The sequence below is a fragment of the Strongylocentrotus purpuratus genome, unplaced genomic scaffold, assembly GCF_000002235.5.
Source record: "Strongylocentrotus purpuratus isolate Spur 01 unplaced genomic scaffold, Spur_5.0 spur5_scaffold_21, whole genome shotgun sequence".
NCBI classification, from domain to species: domain Eukaryota; kingdom Metazoa; phylum Echinodermata; class Echinoidea; order Camarodonta; family Strongylocentrotidae; genus Strongylocentrotus; species Strongylocentrotus purpuratus.
The window spans coordinates 4189496-4214499 of record NW_022145607.1 but is presented as its reverse complement, the minus strand read 5'-3'; the positions used below and the strand labels follow the sequence as shown (position 1 = coordinate 4214499).

Below are 25004 nucleotides of genomic sequence, written 5' to 3'. Positions count from 1 at the left end.
ACCACAAAGATATTTATGGTTTTCTTTGGAGGCATCACTGTACAACACCTTCTAACAGTGATTAACAGTAAATTCTCCAAACCATTTTTGAATTTTCCCATCCGTTTTCCCATGAAAGTAATTAGACCTAAAACAGGCTTTTTTTTAAATCTGTCAACACTTAAAAGTCTGGAATGGTATATAGACCCACTTCATTGCTTTGTGACGATTTAAATTCACCTACATGTAAATAAATTGTAATGATATAGTTGGGAGAATTAATGAAGAAATTAGATCAGTTTCCCAAATTGTTATCATTAATAATGGTCCGTTTTCACTCAAACTTTCAGATTATCTTTAATTGTACATCTAGCATTGAAGTCACTACCTTCATCTGAACAATGTTTAAGTTCATTTAATCAATGCAATTGCATACCACACTCACACTGTCGCAGAGCGTAGACAACAAAATGCCTTATAATTTGTATTCCCTGGCTTGTCGTTCTATATTACGAATATTAGTTTCGTTGGCTGTACACAGTAAATTCCAGCATTTTTAATACAATATAACTTGGCACATCAACAAGGCCATGTTATTGAGCTAGATCACAGTGGTTTGTTTGCTCAATAACAATGCAAGCAACTGAAGCAAGTCGTATTATATCAATGTAATATCTGATTGAAAGGACTGTATTTTGCCGTCTGAACGTCTGGCATGCATTAGGCAGAATATGTTACAGGATGAGTAAATATAAAGACACAATTTTTGCTGCAAAGTGAATGTTAAAAAAACCTTCAAAACCGCATACCTGTTAACAATTCAGGGTGACTATGACCAACTAAGCTATCAGAACAGTCGTGCCAATGTTACGTGTTAGTTATTGTATACGTGCTATCATAATACGCAGTATAAAACACACTAAGACATGAAGGTACAAATTTGCACCCTTACCCAAAGTGAGGTGCAGATTTTCAAACTTGCACTCCAGAGGGAGCATACCTGCACCCCTAGGGGTGCAGAAATTTGATAAAAAACAGCACCCCATAGGGTGCAATGCTTCACCCTACTTTGGGGTGCAAACTCGATCGCCACCCTAGATGGGGCAGATGTGCACCCTTAGGATGACACGTGGAGTCCGCTTGCGTCATTCTTTAACCTAGGCAAGCCATCCTAGTAATTAATCAAAGCGCTTTGCCGGAAAGAGTTCACCACCAATTAGACTTTTATTATTTGTTGGTTTGCCTCACTACTTATAAAAAGGCAAAAATCTGAAGGAACAACATCTGGGATTCGAACCCACGACTCTAGGATTATCGTTAGCTGACCTTACCGATTGAGCCAACGATGGGTTAAAATAATTTAGGATGGCTGGTCTACTTTTAAAAGAGACGCAGCCCGCTTATTCAGAGGGATTGATAGCCTGTATAAAAGATGGACTGACTTAAAAACAAATTCAAGGGATATTGAGCTCATTGCTTTTTGTATAGTTATATTATGAACAACTTAAATCAATTTATCTTTGAACATGCCTAATCTTGTTCGTCATCTTACAAGTACTTTCCCTTTGAAATTCATTGTCTTCTGAACTATCAGAGTAATTCACCCCAAATCAACTCAAAGTATAATTGACTACCATTTATATTCTTGAAATTTTCCGATATCACATCCACAACAACACTCCACTTGCAGCCACAACTTTCCCCATGCAATTCATATCATGATACTATACAGAACAAAAAGAACTATAGTCACAATGCCCACTTTCTTAAAGACGATATTATGATGTGTTTACTTGTAACAAGTGCTGCTTGTTGTAAGATGATGACGATAATGATGGTGATTATGATGATGATGATGCGTATGTATGTAATAATGATAGATAACTCCCTTCTTTCATTTTCCAGAACCTGTATCAGTTCGTCAGAGGGGAGGTGGTAGAACTAGGTCAAAGGTCAAAGGCAAGACAATGACTGGGTCAGTGACACCTGAGACCATCCGCAATCATCCAGCTGAGTAAGAAAACGGGGTTTTAAGATATGTTCTCATTATGACTTAAATGGAAATAACTCTCTTTATAGGCAAAATAAAAGGAATATATATCTAAGGAAATTATTTCCCCCCCCCCTAAAATATAGAAACTAAGAAATAAGCCATTTGAAATGGTAAGGATCAGTGTCGTAGCATTAGTTTAGCTATTTTAAAACAAGGTGGGTGAAATACGAAAGAACAATGCTTTTGGGTGAGGGGGACGATTCATCTCGTTTTCAAATTTCCTTGCCCAGCCTATATGCCCTCTTTGGGGAAATAATTTACTCTTTTTTTGATGGAAGGCACACGTGGGCACATGCCCTCAATATAACTACGCCACTGATTGAGGCATTAGTATAATCATTAGTTATTAGCTGAATCACGTTATTGTTGTGAAAGGAAGGCAAGTGGAGTATTTTTTTTTTTTTTTGGGGGGGGGGGGTTGTTTTATTTTCATATTTCTTCTATTTTTAATATGTTTCAATTTAATTTTGTCTTTCTTTTCTTCTAATAAAGGGCATCTACTAGTCAAAATCAAGGTAGAAAAAGGAAGGTTGCTGTATCCTCTGGTGGCGAGAAAAGGGCGAAAATAGGCGGTAAAAGATGATTTATTTGTCTTGATAATTACAATTATGTATCATTCTTTTCTGGTAGAAAGCTTCTCGTGTAGACTATTTCTTGTATAGTAGTATTATTAGTAGTGAAAGTAGTAGCAGTAGTAGTAATAGAATAGTAGTAGTATTAGTAGTAACAGTAATAATAATTATATTAGTAGTAGTAGTAGTAGTAGTAGTAGTAGTAGTAGACATGAATAGTACCAAGTACCAACGAAGAAATAAGATCAATTTTTGCCATGTAGGCTTCAATAGCTAGTACTGTCTTTTGCTGCAATTATAAATTAGATCGTCACTTCTCGGGGTCAATCGAATCAGGGCCCAACATCAACTGACCTTTTTAAACACAAAGTTGAGATATAATAATAATAATAATAATAATAATAATAATAATAATAATAATAATAATAATAATAATAATAATAATAATATTAATAATAAATGTATAGCGCCAAATCTACTCTGTTTGCAACTTTAGGAATCACAAGGGAACCGGAAGTGGATGAGCGTAAAGATCTCGCGGGGGTGTAATTTTGGATTAAAGAAATATTGTATGGGGGAGCAGAACCGTGAATTTTCACAGTTCTGCTCCCCAAATGCAATATTTCTTTAATCCAAAATTACACCCCCGCGAGATCTTTACGCTTATGATACTAATTTGTAAGCGCCTTGAGCTTCCCCTGGGATTGATGATTGCGCAATATAAATGTGTAGCTATCATCATTATTATCATCATTATGATTATTATTGTTGTTGTTTTTGCTATTAAACCAATATTATATCATGTTTTTAGAACGCTTCGGCCCAACTCCACCGTCTCTCCTGGACTTCTTGAAGAAAGTCCTTAGAGAATACACAGATGGACAAATAATGAAGGTAAGCATAACAAAAAAATTACGTATATTATAACTTCCCTTTAGTCATTTTTATTCTAATTTAGTAACTGATACAGTTCCAATTATATACAACCCATGAAACATTGCGCATATCAGCATCAGCATCAGTATACGGCAGTGTGAGGTGATCCTGTTGAAACTGTTGAAACTGTTGAAACTGTTGAAACTTCCTTATGTTTTTTTGCATATGTTGTTAGGATCGTCTGTCAATTATCCTCTTCATGAGTGAAACTCTTTTCGTAATTTTGCTTATTTCAGATCACTTACACCAAGGTGATAATCAAACCGTTAGTCGAACGTGGCCAGGGACATGGCATGTCCCTCAGCGTAGTCATTGGCTGACACTTTTCCATTTCTTGATTAAGAAGTTACACCCATTACTATCCAATCAATTTACTTTAATGATTATATTATTACAATATACGGTATTCATGGTATTCGTTGAAAACTATGATAGCAACATATTATTTAGGTTTCAATTGACTATTCTTACCAAATGTATTTTCGTTCCGAGATTATTACCCGATCTTCCTAGAAGAAAAGTACACTGTCGTCAATAAATGACAGAATTTTATAACGATTAATATGAAATTTATCTGATGTAAATTTGATTTTAATTATAGTCATAATTGTTTTCAATGATGATATATTCTTTAAAAAAGGAAATCGTCCAGAATGCCGAGGACGCTGGTGCCAAGACGGTTCGATTTCTGTACGACTGCCGCGAACACGGAACGAGTCGCCTTCTTTCCCCTACTCTCGCCCCTTATCAAGGCCGGGCTCTGTACGCTTATAACGACGCTCTCTTCAAGGAGCGAGACTGGGCTGGGATCCAGTCACCAGCTCGAAGCAACAAGGAAGATAACCCGCTGAAAGTTGGACGATTCGGCATCGGATTTAGCTCCGTCTACCACCTCACCGGTAGGATGTTCATTCTCTTTTGTGAGGAGGGGAGGGGTAATTCACCCGAATCTATTATCCAGTCGACACTCTCACCTTCCCCCAAAAAACTTAGTTTCTCACCACTTAAAATGGTCTTCGACAACCAACGATCTTGAGATGTTCATCTGGAGTCACATGACATTTGAAAATAAACTGACATCCACTTCGGAATATCAAAATATAATGTTAATTTATTATAGGCGTAATGGAGAACCGAAATTATATTTGATTTGATTTGGCTTTTTGCAATTTCATGCTGTCAAACAAACATCTTCGGAAAGTGTATGTGACATTGATAAATCTTTTGACACAATCATAAATAAATAGAATATGTAAGAAATTAAATCACATATTGAATACATAATGAGAATGAATTAGAGAAAGAAAACGCGACATTATACAACTTAACATTTAGACAAACAACATGATTCTGCATTTCCAAGTTTTTACAAGAAGATAATTTTGAAACAGAAAGGGATAAACATGGCTGTAAATTTAATCCATATTGTTGAATAGTGAAAGTTCTATGATGACAGTGAAATTTACTCTGCATCGGAAGCTAGTTTCTTTCGTTCTATCATAGATATATGTCATCAACATGCATTCCGCTAATTCCGAATAAAACCTACGAAATGGAGAAGGCGTTTAATAAATACACACTCTTTACCATTACAAGATTATAATGATCGGCAGTATCATGATTTACTCTATAACCATTACCAATCGCGTTCTTATCACATTGAATATTCAGTGTCAATGATATATAAGAAGTAACTACTACACACCAACTATTCCTGCCGATGATTCTTTATGTCCTTTCCACGGAAGCTCAACTAAAACATTCACGCTGTCACACTTAACGCCTCTAACCAACCGTACAAATTCAACCAACCTGACAATTCTGACCACAAAAGGCCCAATATAATCTTCAGCTAGAAAATGCATTTTAGCAGTCGTTCCAGACCCTAGATTAATTCACAATCCGTAACAATGTCCTTATTTCTTACGTCAATGTTCTGTTCTCTCCCCTAGATTTGCCAAGCATCCTCAGCGGAGAAACGCTTGCTTTCATTGATCCTCATGAGCGTCACTTCGGACGTGGAGAAACAGGAATCAAAGTGAATGTGATCCAGCATGCCCATATCTTAAATTCACCAGAATTTGTGGATCAATTTACTCCGTACAACAACCTGTTCCCTGGAATGAATTACGCCATCAGTGGTGGTCAACCCTTTCATGGAACGGTGTTTCGATTCCCTGTACGGCAAGAGGGCAGCGAACTCTGTGAAAATGAGTACGATGACGCCGCTATGGTACGGCTCCTGGAATCCTTCGTCGACGATGCTGACGTCGTACTGCTGTTTCTTCGATCACTGGAGACAATCGACATCAGCAGAAGGATAGGTCGGGCTCAAACTCAGATCAGATCCAGAGTAGAGATATGCCCCAAATCTCTTGCGTTGATGAAGTCCGAACGAGAGAGCTTCTCCCATGCACTAGAAGGAAACAGTAAGATGAGAATCGGACAAAGAACGCGAGCCTGTTTGACTCATCAGCTAACATTGACGATGCAGGTCGCAGAGTCCAAACGTCGTATGGATTGGATCGTAAGTCAGGTTGTGGGAGGCAGTGAGATGACTGACGATGTAGTGAGTATCATTGACAAGAGCGGATACATACCTTGGGTCGGTGTGGCCATGCCTTACAACATGCCGCATAAAAGACGAGACGATTTCAGCGGTCGAGTGTTCTGTTTCCTCCCTTTGCCTCCCGGTGATGAGAGCTTGACAGGACTTCCAGTTCATATCCACGGTTTCTTCGGTGTTAACAGCGACAGAAGATCAATCAAGTGGCCGGGTGCTGACCGGGTGCAAGGGGATATCGATGCGAAATGGAACCGCTTACTGGTGACACAACTCCTACCAGATGCATACATGAACATGCTGAATTTTGCCATCAAAGAGCAGAGGTTGCCTCCCGATGAAATCTACAGAGCTTGGCCAGTCCCAGATCAGGTCAGACCACAGTGGGAACTGCTTCTTAAACCAATTTACCAATTGCTGAGCAAACATACAGTCATCTACACAACGAAGGGCAATGAGATGGGTTCATGGGTAAAAATCCAGGATGCTGTCTTCAACTTCTTGACTGATGTAGACGAGAACACAGAACGGATCCTCTTGACTGTCCTCAAAGCGGCTAATGTCCCTGTAGCTGAAGTACCTCAACACATCAAGAAAATCATCCAAAGCAAAGACTACATCAACTTCAACGCCAAAGTGATTTCACCTGAAGTCATCATCGATTGCATTCACAAGAGCCAACATGGAGTCTTGGATACCCTGAGCAGCGATAACAAACTGGTGTTACTAGAGTACATCATGACCAGGACGAAGACCCCTCAACTGATCGGTTTAAGGCTTCTGCCTTTAGCCAACGGCGACTTTGTGCCATTCGCCACAAGATCTGCCTCAACGCGGACTGTCTTCATACCCACCAGGGAACTTGACCAGAGCATGTGCTACAACATGGGTAACAGTCTCATCCTGCCAAACCTTAACGCGGACTTGCTTAAACTCCTGAAAAAAGCTGGTAAGAAAATGTTGTTTTGGGTGTGCCTTTTGTCCTGAGTTATGTCTCAGTATAGTCGTGCATGTAACTCAATCAGTTTTTATATCAGCATTCCATTAGCATATGTGTGTAATTAAGCATTTTCACAAATACAAGGAAATGTAGATTATGAAAGACAAATGGAATTGTTTATTTAGAAAATGAGACTACGTTTGATCCAATTGATTTTTTGTGTGAAACGATATGGACCTATTACTCGACTAGCAGTCTTACAAACATTCATCAAAATGACTAATATTCGCTTTCCATGATCAGATTCTTAGTTTTTGGTATTTTTCACAACCTTTATTTTTTTCTTCTCTTTTCCACGACTTTCTTTTTCTTTAAAGCTGAACATGGGTCTGTCCAGTTGCAAATGATGTCGGATAAAAGTCTAGCACAGTTAATTCGGGACGCCCTTCCAAAAGAATGGTTCGTGAGAGACCACGGAAGTACTGTACTCTGGCATCCTGGTAAAGGCAACCAACCTCCACGCGAATGGCTAAAAGGTATTTGGAACCTACTGAATACATGTAAACGTAACTCAATTGAGAATTATGTAGACCTTCCACTAATACAGGTTGAAGAGCGAAAATCTGGTAAAGTAGTCCTTGCTTTCCTTAAACAAAATTCAACATGCATCAGTCAGAGTTATGGCTCAGACAAGTTTGATCGTCAAGAGGAGGTGGTTCTTACCAAGCTTAGCCTCCTCGTCTGTTCTTGTCCTACATTCATAGACACTGCTCTGCTCATAGGTGGCAGTTACCTCAGAAGTCCGTCGAGGAAGGGTGTAATTGGAGCACTGACAGCAGTACCAGATCCAAAAGCGCTACAGAACACTATCAAGAGTCTTTCCAAGAAGGAGAGACAAGTATTGGTAAGATTCTTCACCAGCTGTTCTCTCACCGATGCAGAAAGAAATTTCCTTCGTCAAATTCCCCTCTTCGATACCATTCCAAGAACTCCATCAGGCCGAGGTAGAGTTGTGTCTGCAGGTGACGTCAGTCTTGCTTTTTGTCGGACTTCTACAGACCGATTGCCGAAGCATCACCTTCCGGAGTATGATATGATTTGCTGCAATGACGACGCCATTCTGAAACTCTTTTCAGATTTAGAGATGATTGAGAAACAAAGGAAGGAGTTGTTGAAAGACATTGTCGATGCTATTTGCAGTGGTGTCAGTGACAAGACCGTTCTTGAGGATGTAGGAATGTGGTTATTGCGTGATTTGAAATCTTTCAAACAAGATATTGGCGACCATCTGTTAAAGCTTAAGTCACAACGATTCATCCTTACCGGTGCGGGTGAGCTCAAGTCCCCTGACAGTCTCTTTGACCCAGAAGACCGGTACATGCCTGTGCTCTTCAGCAAAGGTTCCTTTCCATATGCGAGATATGTAGATGAAGGGCTCTTGGGATCATTACGAGAGCTTGGTTTTCGTCATCAAAGTAATGTCACAGCAATTGAATTAGCTAGGTCAGTTGACGAGATAACCAGCGTCAAGAAAGCAGATGTCTTGATGACATTCTTGGGAAAATATCCAAACAAGCTAAAGGAACCTTTGACCGGAGAAAGTGATCAAACTTTACAGCAGTTCTTGGCAGACAAAAGATGCATCCCATGTCTTATGAAGATTCCTGATTTCTACCCTCAAGGCATTCAATGGCACAGGTCAGAGAGAAAAATGATCAGTCCGACCGAAACTGTGCTTCCTACCAAGGTTAACATACTAGCTTCCGGTGCAACCATACCCTTTCCCAAGAAGACTGTTCCAAATACCCTCCTGTGTAATCTAGGAGTTAAAGAACATCCCAACATCAACAATACCCTTGAACAGATGGCTGTAGTTACGAGATGTCATGGCAAAGTCGGAACCTCTGATAGATCAAGGAAACTGGAGAAGATGGTTCATGGTGTGTACAGCTTGCTTTCAACGGCAAGAAAGGAAGAGGAAGTGATACTGAAGCTGACAACACAGTTACCTGCATGTATTTGGACTGGAACAGGATTTGTGGAAATTCATCGGGCAATCCTGTCAAGCCGTGAAAATGCTTTTCACCCTTACATTTCTTCCATACCTCAAGAATTCAGTACCAAGTATGAACACCTTTTCCTAGCTCTTGGAGTCAAGAAATGTATATCAAAAACGCAGGTTCATGAGATCATCATACAGATTCAGAAGAGCGAGCCAAAGTTGGGTTCTGTGGAAAAGCGGATGGAATTCTGCAGAGAAAACAAACGTGTAGTGCAAAAGGCACTGATACTCCTAGACGAGATATGCGAAGGTGATCTTTCCCAGGAGTCCCAAAACATTCTGGTACCAACCAACAAAGAAAACTTCCTGGAATTGGTTGACCCTAAGTGCTGTGTTTTTGAAGACGTCAAGGGTCGCGGGGATTCAGATGAAGTTCAAGAGAAGCTAAATGAAGACAACATCTTCATCGTTGATGGGACATTGCCTATTGGCATTGTTCGCGCTTTGGGAATTCTACCCCTTGGCCAGAAGATTCTTGCTGCCGAAGAATTGACTGGGATAGAACAAGCAGGTCAGTATGAACCACTTACCACAAGACTGAAGAACATCATTAAAGATAGCTACCTGGAGAGTTCAATCCCGAAAGAAATGATTCAAAATGCGGAAGACGCGGGAGGAACAAAGGTACACTTCATGTTGGATCTTCGGCAAAATTCAGAAGCACGTTCAAGCTTGTTTGACAAGGGCATGGGTGATTGTCAAGGGCCAGCTTTGTGGGTGTACAATGATGCATCTTTTACACCCGATGATTTTCAGAACATCACAAAGCTTGGCGGTGCAACGAAAGAACTTGACACGTCTAAGATTGGGCGCTTTGGGCTTGGCTTTAACTCTGTTTACCATCTGACAGATGTACCCAGCTTCCTGAGTAGACAGTACTTGCAGGTTTTTGATCCACATGCGACTCATCTTGCATCCATGCTAAAAAGCAAAGAAAGTCCTGGTATCAGGATAAATCTGCAAGGGAACAACAACGCCATTTCCATGTTCAAAGACCAATTTGCGCCATACGAAGGTGTTTTCAAATGTAGTCTGCAAGAAAGCAATGGGAATGTTTGCTACGATGGCACACTATTCCGGTTGCCTCTTCGCTCTAGACATGCGGCATTGAGAGGTGAGATCTCTGAAGAACATTACGATGAAGATAAGTGCAAATCACTACTCACTGATCTGTGGCGCTCTTCTGAAGATTTATTGGTATTTACCAAAAATATTCAAGAAGTCAAGGCTTTTGTGCTACTGCCTAATGCAAATCATCCATCAGAATCCAGACAACTGTTCGCAATTGAGAAAGAGTCTGAGAGCGGTCGTGATATCATGGCAGAATTCAAGCAGAGTGGAGGAAATGTCAAAAAACTGAATCAAATCACACCTTTGGTCAAACGAGAATGTGTTGTGCGAAGCATAACTTCCTATGGAAAGAAATATCTGCAGATTCACGAGAAGCCGAGAAAACAGGTGCTGATGTCAGTTACAAGTGTAGGAAGAACGTCAGCACACAAAATGTGGAAAAGTCCACAAGGAAAAAAGTCGGGATTGGCTCCTGTAGGTGGTGTGGCAGTAAAGTTACCGTTGTCTGGGAATGTAGATGGTAAACTCTACAGTGGCTTGCCTCTCTCAGTACCACAAAGTCACCTACCTTGCCATTGTAACGGATTCTTTGCCATTTCCGCAGACCGTCGAAATCTCTGGAAACCCTCGAGCGACTCAGATTCAAACTACTTCACAAGATGGAATGATGCTGTTTTCGAAGATATCATATCAGAGGCCTACGTGACTCTGCTGGCAAATCAAGAATTTCAGTGTCAGGTAGCACGAATGCCGAAAAAAGTACGCATTTCTGGCGTAAATAGTTCCCCGGACAACTTCTACCGGTTGTGGCCTGATGGATCTAACATTACCCCAGGCAGTGATGGCTATGCTATGCTAAAGGGATTCTACAACATATTGGTAGCCTCTGATTCACATGATGCAAATATATTCTGGGAAGGAGAGAGGACGTGGTCATTCAAAGAGGCCATCTTTATTGATCCACTACTACTGGAATCACCACACGTTGCTTCAGCAGTAAAGAAGGTCCTTCAGATGCAACACACGAAGCGAATAGTTACCGAGATTCCAAAGGAGATACGATCTACTCTAGAAAAGCTGGGATTTGGGGAGGAATTGAAGAGACAAACGTGTTTGGAGCACGCATTCTTCCAGAAAGATTTTCTGCCAAAGATATCTGTCTTCCAATCCGAGGTACGAGATCATCTGATTCACTACTGTTTGTCGGACGTTGAATTACGGGAGAAATTGAGAACCATCGCCTGTATTCCAACTTCACCAGATGGAAAGAACTTGAAGAGGCCAGCGGAATTGATACACCCGACTGGAAGAGCAAGTATCCTTTTTGCAGAGGAAGATAGACGGTTCCCTTACGGAAGCTTTGCCAATTTGGACTGCTTTCATTTTCTGGTGCATTTAGGAATGGTACAAGATGACATATCTGGCATTGATTTCATCAAATGTGTACATAAATTACAGGGCAAACCTATTAACTATAGGCATGATCGCGTACTAGTCGAGTACCTCACTTACAGACTGAAGAAAGAGAATTCTTCATGGGCTAAGGACGTAAGCCTTCGGAATCAACTGAACAACATAGCCTTCATTCCTGTCACCTACAGGAATTCTCATATGAGAAAAGCTTCACGTGATACCATATATGTGTCTGAAAAACTGTCACTGGTCAGCGAAGTTGCCCCAGTTCTAGACGAAAGTAAATTCCGGGTTTCCTATCAGGTTCAGAGATTTCTTGGAATAGTCCAAGATCCAGCAGTGGATGTTGTATTGCAACAACTTCAAGCCATCAGCAGGAGACCAGAAAATGTTGAAAAACTTCCCAGTGTTTGCCAAGATATCTATAGATTCCTTGACTTACGAGTGAAGAAAGGAAATGACAAAGCCCAGATTCAAGAATTCTTCCACTCACCTACAACAAAGGAGTGTCTATTGGTTGATAAAATGTTCAGGAGTGCTGATCATCTGGCATTGGAATTTGAGGAAGAGTATGTTGGATCCCACCTGTTTCGTGTCCCCTCCAATTTGCGCGGCTTCGGTGCCCTCTTGTCAACCATCGATATGAAAAGACGATTCTCAACACGTGACTTCTTGTCCACTCTGAAGTGCATCCATGACTCAACTTCCGGAAAGCTGAAAAAAAGGGAGTTTGGAGAAGTTATGAAACTCCTGAAATGTCTGATCAATGCTCCATCGGAAGATTCGTTGGCAATGCACGAAGTGCCTCCAAACGATATCTATGTTCCCGATATCAACCGTTTCCTGAGAACCGCTGATGAGCTTTCTTTCTGCGACGTAGACTGGATTTCAGTTCCAGATGATGTCATAACAGCTCACGGTGATATTCCTCTTACTATGGCGAAGATACTTGGAGTGCGGGATATTCGACAACACATCATCGAAAGCTACTCCGTGGATGTCCCTGGCCTTGGCCCACACACACTCGAAGCACAGAATCTGTTGCAGTTTGGACAGCGTGAACCCCTGACAGAGAGAATAAAAAATATTCTCAAGGGCTACCCTTGCGATGATACAATACTGAAAGAACTTGTGCAGAATGCGGATGATTCCTGTGCCACGGAAGTGCACTTAGTTCTTGATGTCCGTACCCATCCGAAAGACCGCCTCTTTAGAGATGAAATGTCCCATTTGCAAGGTCCTGCTCTCTGTGTATACAATAACAAATCATTTACTGATGATGACATAGAGGGAATCCAACGACTTGGAGTGGGTAGCAAAAGGAACCTGTCCTCAAAGGTTGGAAGATTCGGTGTAGGCTTCAACGCGGTTTATCACCTAACCGACTGCCCAAGCTTCTACACAAACGGCGATACGCTGGGAATGTTTGATCCAAATGTCAAGTATGTACCTAAAGCTACTAAAGCGTATCCAGGCTTCATGGCCAAACCAACTGGCAAACTGAAGGACGATTTCCCCAACGTTTTCAACTGCTACCTGCCCGAGTTCTTCGAAGGACAGGGTTCAACTATGTTCCGATTGCCCTTACGCACAAAATCCATGGCAAAGGTATCTCACATATCTTCGGAGGCACATGATGTTAAAAGCGTAAAGGGACTGATGCGGAAATTCAAGGAAGGTCTACCTGACCTGCTCCTTTTCCTTAAACATGTTAAAAAGGTCAGCATATCCACCATTGATAAACATGGAAACATGAAGGATATCTCAAGCGTCCAGGCAAGCATCTCAGAATCCAACCAACTAGATTTAGATGCATTTCTCTCTACAACATCGGCTGAAGAAACTGATCCAGTGACTGGGGTCTCAAAGTCCCTTGAAGACATTCCAGTAACAGAAGTACATTATGATATGAGAGTCACTGTAACAGAACAACGAGCGAAGTGCGAGAACACGCAATCAGAGGACTGGCTAATTTATCAGCAGCATGGTTTTGCAAAACCAAACGAAGTCCCTGATACTGTGTTGGATGCATATAATAGTGGAAATCTGCATGTCTTGCCACAGGGCGGAGTCGCGCTACCTTTGGGTAAACGACTAATTCCATTGAAAGCATACAGTTTCCTTCCCCTTCCTATAGACACTGGTCTCCCTGTCCATGTCAATGGCTCTATTGAGTTAGATGAACGAAGGCGGGACATTTGGAGAGATAAAGGAGACGCCCGGGCACAGTGGAATCGTCAACTCATGAAGCATATCGTTTCACCTGCATATGTCAAGGCACTTTGTTGTCTTCAGGCTAAAATCGTGACTCGGATCGAAGAATCAAACGACGAATCTGAAATGCAAGACATTGTATCGTCATATACGGCGTTTCTTCCTGTTACAGCAGAGAACAGCTTCTGGAAAGAACTCATAGAAGACATTTACAGAACCATTGCCGACTCCGCCAAGCCAATATTCCCTTCCATTAGGCGAAGTGTATCGTACAACAGAGATTTTGATGGCACCGATGGAGTCAACAACATAAGAACTCTAGAATGGAGGACACCACTTGCAGAATCACAAGTACAAGGCTTCTTCGACTCTCCAATCAGAATGGATCTGAGCCTTAGGTCGGTTGTGTCAGATCTTGGATTTCCTCTAATTGAATGCTCCCATAATGTGCATACAAGATTTTCAGACAGCTTGCAAGATTGCCGAAAAGGGGATATTCTTGAAATCACCCCTGCTCGCTTGATCAGTCATCTCTCCAGCAATGCAGTAGAAGATGTAGGATTATCTCCAATGGAACTGCCGAAGCAACTTTCCGACACGGTTATACAGGATACACCCACTTTACGAGTCATTTTGAGCTACTGCTCACAATGTGATAACTTCAAGGAAAATGTTGAGGCTCTTCCTCTTCTAGTAACATCAGATGGAATTCTAAGAACGTTCTCAACTGAAACTCCGGTATACATTACCAGATTTGACTACCTCTTTCCATCCAGTAAAAGCAAATTCCTGAGTAGATCAATAAGGAAATACTTCAATGAGGATTTTGATGTGATCTGCCATTTTGATATTCCATGTGTTGCTTCTTTGATGAGGGAGGAACTATGTCCTATCAAATTCGAATGCAACCAATACGTTCGATGGGACAAGTTGGAACCGACAGAGAGGTGGATCACCGGACTATGGGAATGTCTGGCTACATGCAGAGATCCTGATGAGTTAACGTGTCTTTCGAAGTGGAGCATTCTTCCATGCCGCAAGAATGGAGATATGGGTGTAACCCACCACCTGGTACCATTTTCAAAAGCTACTTCTGTGATGTATAAGCTAAGTGGTATGTCTCAGATACTTGCGGCTTTGAGTTCACTTGGGGTTTCTGAAGTTGATTGGAGTCTAAACTTTAAGGAAGCAGAACAACTTATCACTAAGATTGTCGCGCACGAGGATCGACCTGATGCAGTGCTTGCAGTGTTCAACCACGTCATTCAAACAAATGCCAGTCTGTTCGATAGGTTGACAACCGCCCAGCGTGACCATATCTTGCAATACTTGACAACCCATATGCCAGAGAGACTGGTGGAAAATGGCGACAACAGAAGGATCATTATGAATCTTCCTTGCTATGAACAGTTAGACGGGACATATGTTTCACTTTCACACACGTCCACTGTCTATGTGGTAAGAGCAGATCTACCTCGTGAAGAGATGGAAAGTGGATGGCTGAATTCAATGATATTTTCCTACGTGAAAATGTCGGCTTGAAAGAGCTTTTCAAGGCAATTGGGTGTGTTTTCGTATCTGAGTGCGACACCATGTCCAAGTTCATCTTTCCCAACTTTCACTTGTTGTCCTCAGAGATACGGCTAAAACATCTTGACAACCTCTCGAGACACAGATGCCAAATAGAAGGAGGGGTGGAGAAGTGTATGAAACTCGGAGACTTTCCTTTACTGGAAGGCAATGACGGTGAATTGAGATTTGGCAGAGAATTCTTCGACCGAGGAAACAAAGTGTTCGCAAAAATGCTCACAGGAAGTAAATTTCCCTCAGAAAAAATCATCGAGAGGCTTCAACCTTCCTTCTTGCATAAATTTGGTGTTCAAGCAGAGGTTAAAGCAGAAATGTTTCTTGAATTCGCAAAGGAACTGTCAACAAATCTTGGGAAGAAAAGAAGAGAAAGAAAAAAGCTAGCCGAGCAATCAGAAACTCTTGTGAAAGAACTGTTTCAGAACTGCAACCTTCACAAGAATGACTCATTTCTTAACAGTGTCAAAGTCATTGACTTCATCATCCCCGATGCCCCAGAAATGAGTTTAAAGAAACTAAATCCCTATCATATGGATGTGAATTTGGGAGTAAGATTCGACTCATCAAGTTTGCCGGAGAATGCTTATCTTGTGTGGTGCTCAATGAGGCTCCTACCGGAATACCTTAGCAGCATGACCCTCACCTGCTGTCAAGGGAAGGATTCCATCCTAGAAAAGCTTGGTGTGGTGAAGAAACCAATCATTGAAAGCGTCATTGAGAATACGAGCAAGATGTGTTGTAGGGTTCGTGATCAAGGGAGACAGACTGACTTTAAGGTATTGGCCAAAGTCATGGACAAGACCTACAGATTCTTGGATTCAGCTTGTGAACGTCATAAGGTTCAGCGTTGCAGTGATATCACGGATAGATGCAGATGTTGTCAATTGGTGAGCGAAAAGCTGTCGGACGTACCTTGTGTGGTCATTCAAAGTGTCCCCCCTCTGGTCAGACCTACCCTAGTATGCCGAGAGTTACGCGGAGACCTCTTCCAGCCCCATCTTTACCAGCTGCCTGACAGTTTGATCCATTGCAGCAAGTTGCTGTACAGTCTTGGATCCACACGGACTCCATCATTTCCTCAGTTAGCCACAGTACTTAATGGACTTGCAAGTCACAGTGTGAAAGAAATGAAAATCCCAATATGCTCAAGGCCACTATAGCTGCATCTCAGTTGTTCCTTCAGCAAATTGAGTCCTTGACATCAGCCAAACTAAATAAAGCGTCCTTACAGGCTGATTTGGAAGGTATTCAGATTGTGCATCTTCCTGCTTCATCAAAGGGGAAACTGTTGCCCTCGACAGAAATCTTCATCAAAGATGAAACTGATCATACCAAACGCCTTATAGAATCCAATGTACCGTTTCTGCCAGATGAAGTTACAAAGCTGCTCACAGATGTCCATACAATGGTGGACTCCATGCCAAAACATCTAAAGCCAAGATCTGTCAAGGCTTGTGTGACCGAGAGAGTCGACACATCAGCAAGGCCTTGTCTGTATAAGGAGGTTGGTCAGTGTAAATTTGGTACCAGACTAAATAGCCTTATGACTTCAAAGGAATTTGCTGAAGCAATACAGCGTTTGCTTGAAGTAGGGAGTGATACCGACGTCAATGCCGATCACCGAAGTATCGACAAGCTTAAGAGGCTAAGACTACAGTGCATGGCTGAGTTACCCACCTCCTTGTTCATTGATGGTGAGAGGATTGAAGGTAGTGAAGCAAAATCACCTTCCTGCATGAGTTATGACGACGTTGATGCAGAAAAGGCATGTATAAGAGTTGTGCATACCGAGAACAATGAGCGTTCAGCATACATGAAAGTCGTAAAGGGTGTTGCCCAAGCCATATTACGACACGTAGGTGGCATTGGTCAGGAGCATCTTCCTTTCCTAGTGGACATGTTGTCGGCGGATTCCTCACGTGAGATTCCCAAACTCCTGCGTAGTTACAAGCTGATTAGAACAGACGGACGAGCTGCCGAGCATGATGAAGGAATGGCTCCACCAAAGCTAGGTTCCAGAATTCCAAGGGATATATTGCATCTTCTGGAGCAAGATCCCTACCTCGGATTCATCAAAGGGGAATACGTGGCGTATCAGATCAACACTGACAATGAAATTGAAAATGAAAAACATTGTATCCCCATCCATGTATATGCCCAAGTACTAGATGTTCCTGAAAATCTCCTATCTCCTCTCCGCAACAAATACCTTATCGACATAGGAGAGGAAGATCCTGTGTGGGTTAGTGGGTTGGACCTATTCAAATTCTTGATGCCGGAAGAGTCTGTGGACACTGGTATGGCAATAACGGTGTACTGTCATTCATCTGATGGACAAGGACCAGAGGGCCCAGCTACATCAGAGACTCCACCTACGACAGAAGTTCCACCCAAACCACAGCCTTATCCCGAAAACATTGAGGAAGCAAAAGAACAGGTTACTGATCAACTGGAAGAAATATGGGAACTTGATGAAGGCGAACGAAAGAAGGCAGTCAGACGAATGTACTTGAGATGGCATCCAGACAAACATCCTCAAGAAAGAAAACACCTTGCTACTGAAGTCTTCAAGCATTTGCAAAATGAAATTGCTCGCCTAAAAGCAGGAAAAAGACGCACTAGGCAGACTGGAAAAGGTCAGGGATCTTCAAATAGTCCAAGAGGTGGTGGCGATTTCTTCGACGATGATTTTGACGAATTTATGAGAAACTGGGCAAGGCAGGAAGGAAGGAGGAGAGAATCTTACCACAGGAGCTACAGAGATCGGGGATATTTTGGGAATGCAAGATCAAGGCATTGTCCTCCTTCATTTGACGATACACCAGAACCCGATATGCCAAGAGCCTCAACTTGGTTTAAACAAGCTAAATCAGACTTGGCAGCATCCTCTTATGATGTTGGAAAAGAAGCAAACGAATGGGTGTGCTTCAAGTCTTACCATGCAGCTGAGAAGGCCTTGAAAGCAGCTCAGTTTGCCTCACGTGGGACTTGTAACCCCTCGCACAACCTGGATGTCCTCGTGACTGATTTGATGGGTCACTTCCGTAACCAGACCGTCACTGACCGCGCTCGTCAACTGAACATACTGGTCGATGTGAACGACTGTATGTATCCAGGGGCAAGTATCTTTCGACACAGAGTCCCATGTGAACGGTTCTCCCAGTCCGATGCAGAGAGAGCCAGGCAATGTGCTAGTGACATCGTAGAAGAAATCCGAAAGCATTTTAAATTCTAGGTTTTCAGCGGTCTTCATTCAATCTTTGTTGCTTGCGTTGTACTGTGTACTAAACATATTCTTGGTAAACATAAGCACTTTACGGTCATGAAGGAAATGGTTCCCATCTCAAACACCAATTCTTGTGAGAATAATGATGCAATTTAAAGAGCAACTCGTCGACTAATATGGAGTACCAGAAAAGTTATTACAAGCAAATGGTTCTTGATTAAACAGAGCGAGACAATAGGGCAAATAGATGAGGGGCTACTTTGGTTATATTTGTGACGACGTAGGCTTGTATATAATAATAATATAATTCAAATTGCTCCACAAACAGGATTATTTCTTATCATATCCTACTAAATTCCCTGGATTTTGATATTCCTTTGCTGTTCATAATCATTTACAGGTCCATTGCCTTGTAATAAAACAATTTCCATCAGATAACAACTCTTAGCACATGGATACGATGTACAATAATGTGATATTCCACGGAATATTACCAATGTTGCTATATCTTCGAAAACCATCAATATAATCGTTTTATCCTGCTTCAACTTGAGATCTCAAGCATATGACCTCGTTTTCAATAGACTTAAATTAACCGAAAGAGGATCATTGCAAAACTAGTTCCGTTTACCTCCTGATGTCGTTGATGTTTACTCCCAGAAGGAGAATTCTCAAATAATTATATAATCGACTCCTGAACAAGATTGGCAGATATTGTGATTACTATTTTTATTTGTTTTGATTTACTAATCAATGATAAACACTTTGGACCCATATGTTTATTTTGTCATGTTATATTTGTCAGCATGTGTTGAATTAGTTGTGATCAACTGACAAACCAATAATAAATTTGAATCATGTTCATTGTATTAGATGTGCTTATAAGGAAGGTAAAGTTATACATGTATATATATCAACAAGTTTGTTAATACTTCAGTTTCTCACATCATAAATGGTTGCAATGGAAGTGTTTTTCATTTATTTAAATAAATAATTATTCGGATGAAATCGATGTTCGATGCACTGTATCGACCTAAAATGGATTTATGCTTTAGAATGTTGTTTAATTGTTGTATGATATGATGTAATCAACCTGTACATAATTAATACTTCCATGAAAATAGACATTATATTGTATATAATAGAATCGTTTAATAGGCCTAATTAGTCATAAAACTATGGATGCTTAATACGTGCATGTCTTGAAAGATTAAATCAGTCAGAATAATTATATCAGCAAGATTATCCACACACACACATTATGTATATAATTTATACAATATTGTACTTTCTGTTATATCACGCTCTGATAGATAATGAAGAGAACACTGATACTGTGATATTGACGTTGTAAATGTTGTCAGTGTAGCGCGTGCTTAAATTCTTCTTGAACTTTTACGTCATCAATAAGTACCTGGTGGGTATAATGCCGATCGGATGTGTTTTTTGTAAATATTGTCTTGGATGGCACTATTTATAAATTATGACAAGATGAAAGCTCTGTTTAAAGTCATATCATAGAGGTATCGGTAACTTACTGTAATAATATTATGCATCATTGATTTTGTATATTATTGACATTGGATGTGCGTTGGAAGTTGTAGAGACACTTTTTAAACGTTTATTATACCTTCAAACTGTAGATAATGGTACATGTATAATAATCAGTTTCTTGCGCAGTATCGTAGATGGTATGGTATAAGTTTGTATATGTGGTAGAGACATACCAGTTTATATGTTTATTGTTAACTACTTTACATGCCCCTCATAAAGGAAATGCTTGTAATATATATTCTAATGAACTTTTCATTAGAAAAAATTTAGACAAGAGAATAATATTGAAAACAGCAGTCGATGAAACTGATCAGTATATGAAAGCTCGTGTTGTATTTCCAAGTGTCCATGATATATAGGAATCATGATAATTACATTTGTATAGCTTTCTTACAAACTAACCGTTGTTCCACAGTGCTTTACATCAATACAACATATGAAGAGAAAGATAATATTTTGTTTGATTTAATTTGATGGTAAAATTGTATGAATTGTCTATATTATCAATCCCTACAAACTCAAAACATTCGAAAATAAAGGCATAGTTCACGCTTTTATATTTGAAATAGATATGGCACAAAGCATTAAGAAACTCTGTGGCAGCGATTATATAGGCCAATCAAATTGATGTTGTATTTTAGGTCACTATAATTATGGTTTGACGGCTGATACTTGCTCAAAATTAACAAATACTTCGAGTTGAAATCTTCTTTTTTAATGCACTATAGGGAATGAATCGAAATTGTGTGAAGATTTTATGACGTAATTATGCCAGTGGCAACAAAAATTCTGTATGTATTACTAGCTTCATCGTTATATTTATATATTTGTTTTCCAAGTAATGACGGTGAGAAATTTGAAGTTCATACATTTGTTACATATTCTCAAGTGTTTCCACTATCTTGCATTATATATTTACAATGATATTACGTTATTACGTAACTTGTTAAAGAAACCTACACATTAACCAAATATGATCTCTCTGCTTTAAGAGTTCAACCACTTATATCGTAATGCAATGCGGCAATACGTTGGTGTATTTTGTAATGTCAATTATCATTTCAATATGATGCGATGCATTATTATTCTAAGACACAACGGGATGATAGTTGGATTTAGAATACGTATTACACTTATTATTTGTGCTGGTCGGTATACTACTACATACCATGAAATGACTCGTATGTAGTGATTTTTCATGTTCATTATTGTTTTGTTTTTATTGAAATCATGTATGATCACTTCGATAGTTCAACTACTTATCATGCATCAGTTGCGGATGATGATCATTATATTATAGATTCGAATTTTAGGCCTATTTGTATTGGATTGTTCTGGATGCATAATACTTGTAAATATACAGTGTCTTTGTAGTCATGGGGATTGTATAATTGCATACATTTAGAAAGGCACATTCCCTGAAGCACATTTGTAAATTTTGTTCATTATAAGAAATCTATCAAGAATGTTATATTGAAACTGGATATGGTATTACACAAATATACCGTTCGTGAACCTTTTGATGTATGATTACTAGGCATAGCGATGTTTGATACTGATGGTATGTTGTTATAAGAAACCATGACTTCCTATATTATGAAAGGATATTGTTCACCATTGAAATACAAACAGAATTTGTTTGTGGTTGATGTAAATCAGAGTACTCCTTTTTCTTGTTCATCTTTATTATGTACCATTTAGTGGCAATGTGATTCTTGTATAAAAGCAAAACGAATCAACGGTTTAAGCACATATATCCATAATTCTATGAATTTTGTATCTCTTATATCATGGTAGGAATTGGATATGTTTGTTACTTTGAAGTTGCTTGTTGTATATACATGTACATGATTGTTTACAAGCACAAACAAAATCTATATTGTCATTATTTGTGTTACTATCGTATGACATAGTGAACATAACATAACAACTTATTTTGTTCGAATCATGATCATGATGTACATAGTAATGCTTTTATTTCTGTACAAATCTATAGTGCAAACAAGACATATTATAAATGCAGGTTTCTTCATTTCTAAAACTCATATCAATGTACAATGAACTTTTGCTTCATAGTGTAAATAATATATTTGACAAGTTAAGGCTTTGCTGAGTTTTATATGCATAATGATATTCCGATATAAGGCTTATTTTGTAAAGCCGTTTAGCCGTTCACCAGACGATGTTTTCAATCTGTATTTTATATTTGTGTATAATATTATTATCTATTTGTAAGACAACAAATTCCTTCTGAAATTCAAAACTCAAATACAAAAAAAAATACTCTGCTAACTTCTGATTATATACAAATATTGCAAACTGTAGTAATGTACCTGGATCGTTTAAAATGATTATTCGAGTATTGTATGATATTTGGAGTTCATTCTTCTTTGCCCTTATCAAGGAATGTATATGTGTTTTTTTTTTCCTTCACAAAGAGCATTGTATTAACTCTAGCTTTATGACCAGTTAATATTTCCTAAATGTTACGCCTTTTCACTTTAGCCATGTCTCGTATCTCGTTTCTTTCTGACATTTGTGCAAGAAGAAATATCTTATAACTGGTATTTCAAAGTTATACCGATGCCCAGTATATAACATGTGCACTAACTGTATACTGTATATATGAAACAGTTTTCACTCAAATTAAAGATCGTCATTTGTGTATGTATTGTGATACAAGAAAACATCTTGTATTGATATTTGTACTTGAAGAAAAAAGTTAATGGAGATTATAAAGTTTGCATTCCGTTTTGGTATATTGATTTTTCAACACCAAATATTGTATGTGTATAATATCGCTAAGCCACTGCTACTAAATATTATATGTTTCTAAGATGTATTATTGTGATGTAAATATTACGCGGAAATGTGTGTTGTATATATATTTGATCAATGGCATATAAACTGATTTGCTGATTGATTTAAGAGATTTAACTTGCTTTGAAATACAATTCGCTCTACAGAAGCACTGCATGGTTAAAGGGCCCATTGTGATATACAATTGTGAATGACTTACTATGTTTAAAATGCATTTTCTTGATCTGTGATAAATAGATATTTCACAAATGTTACCTTTTCACTTGTAGAAATTCCATGTTCCAAACCGTGTCAGTTATGCTATTGGATGATGAAGCCGTTTCATATATTTTTGATATGATTGTGGTACATTTATGTACCGGTATAGCCTACATGTATACATGTATGTTATAAATGGGCAAAGAATATTAACCGATGTCAGTTTTAGATATGAATAACGATCTGCAAATTATGAAGTAGAAAACAAATTTGCAGTTCACCATTGTATTACTGCTAGAAATATAATTAAGATCTTAAAGATAATACGAGTCTAAGTATATGTTATATGTCTAAGATCAGTATTTTGATCATGCTGTCTTACAATACTTTTATATAAGATTGTAAGTGTAACAATTTAGCCTATTTATGGCTAATTATGACGTTTTCTTTACGATGTGTAAAGATTACTTGGTATGACTACACCTGTGGTTTGTCAATCTCTTTAAAATATACACTGGAATTATTGATGATATAAGATGAATGAATTATGATTTTAGACATGGTTTGTTGATATAGTTATAAATGACGATAAAACTTTAATTTGCCGAATGATACAGTGATATCATAATGAACATTACAAATAAATGTGTAAGTTGGAAAAAAGAAGAGAATAAATGTTGATCTGCCCCTACAAATTAATGCACATTATTTCTGATTCATTTTTATTCAGGGCTAGTGACTGAGGAAATGTAACTTTGTTTAAGAAGTAAATTAAGAATGGAAAGAAATATCATATAAGTAATGATATTGAAAGAGTGATTGAGCGATTAGCACTACATATAAATAATGTTAGGTCAACATGTTAGAATGAATGATTGATTGATTGACTGATTGATTGATTGATTGATTGAGTGAGTGATTGAGTGATCGAGTGATTGCTTGAGTGATTGCTTGAGTGATTGATTGATTGATTGATTGATTGAGTGATTGATTGATTGCTTGAGTGATTGATTGATTGATTGATTGATTGAGTGATTGATTGATCGATTGATTGAGTGATTGATTGATTGCTTGAGTGATTGATTGATTGAGTGATTGCTTGAGTGATTGATTGATTGATTGATTGATTGAGTGATTGATTGATTGATTGAGTGATTGATTGATTGATTGATTGAGTGAGTGATTGATTGAGTGATTGATTGAGTGATTGATTGATTGATTGATTGCTTAAACACCCCCCTTTGGTATTTTCGTGTGTGTAAAACCCCCCTTAACCCCCTAAAACCCCCCCCCCCTCCCTTTGGATTTTTTTTTTTTTTTTTTTTTAATTTATTAAAAAAAAAAGGAAAAAAAATTCCCATGGCTGGCCTAAAAAAGCTGACCTTACCCCCCCCCCCCCCAACGGAGCAAAATGTCAAATTTTCAAATTTCGAGACCAAAAAAAAAAAAAAAGTGTCCTCTTACCCCCCCCCCCCCCCCCCCCCCCCCCCCCCCATATTTAGCGGCTGGGCTGAGTCGTTGAAAAAATTTCGGCCCGAATTATAAATGTTAAACCCCCCCCCCCCCCCCCCCCCTTGAAAAAATCCTGCGTACGCGCCTAGTCTGGAACGTAATCAGAATTTTATCAATTAGGGCATTACGCAATAGTATGCATGTAGAATGACCACTGAAATATATTTATTTTTTCTCCTTCCTTTTTTACTATGGGGGGGGGGGGGGGAGTGGGGATGGATTAATACAAAGCTAGGGCCTCTATCACCTGCATGGTTTCGATTTGCAAGCTATCATTTGCTCTTCAGAAGTAAAACAGTGCTAC

At 39.3% G+C, this 25004-nt stretch overlaps 1 protein-coding gene across 1 annotated transcript; it reads left to right on the top strand.

Moving 5' to 3' along the window:
- Positions 1 to 1890: 1890 nt before the first annotated feature.
- LOC593769 (sacsin) lies at positions 1891 to 15359 on the top strand. The gene is made up of 6 exons (XM_030995252.1): positions 1891 to 1993; positions 2525 to 2604; positions 3416 to 3498; positions 4181 to 4439; positions 5493 to 7052; positions 7421 to 15359. The coding sequence occupies exons 1-6, from the start codon at positions 1947 to 1949 to the stop codon at positions 15343 to 15345; spliced, it is 9954 nt and encodes a 3317-aa protein (XP_030851112.1). The 5' UTR covers positions 1891 to 1946; the 3' UTR covers positions 15346 to 15359.
- Positions 15360 to 25004: the final 9645 nt, after the last annotated feature.

Coding starts and splice junctions, on each gene's coding strand:
- LOC593769 (XM_030995252.1), top strand. CDS start 1,947: ATGACTGGGTCAGTGACACCTGAGACCATCCGCAATCATCCAGCTGA. Junction 1,994..2,524: donor ATCCGCAATCATCCAGCTGA/GTAAGAAAACGG, acceptor CTTCTAATAAAG/GGCATCTACTAGTCAAAATC. Junction 3,499..4,180: donor CAGATGGACAAATAATGAAG/GTAAGCATAACA, acceptor TCTTTAAAAAAG/GAAATCGTCCAGAATGCCGA.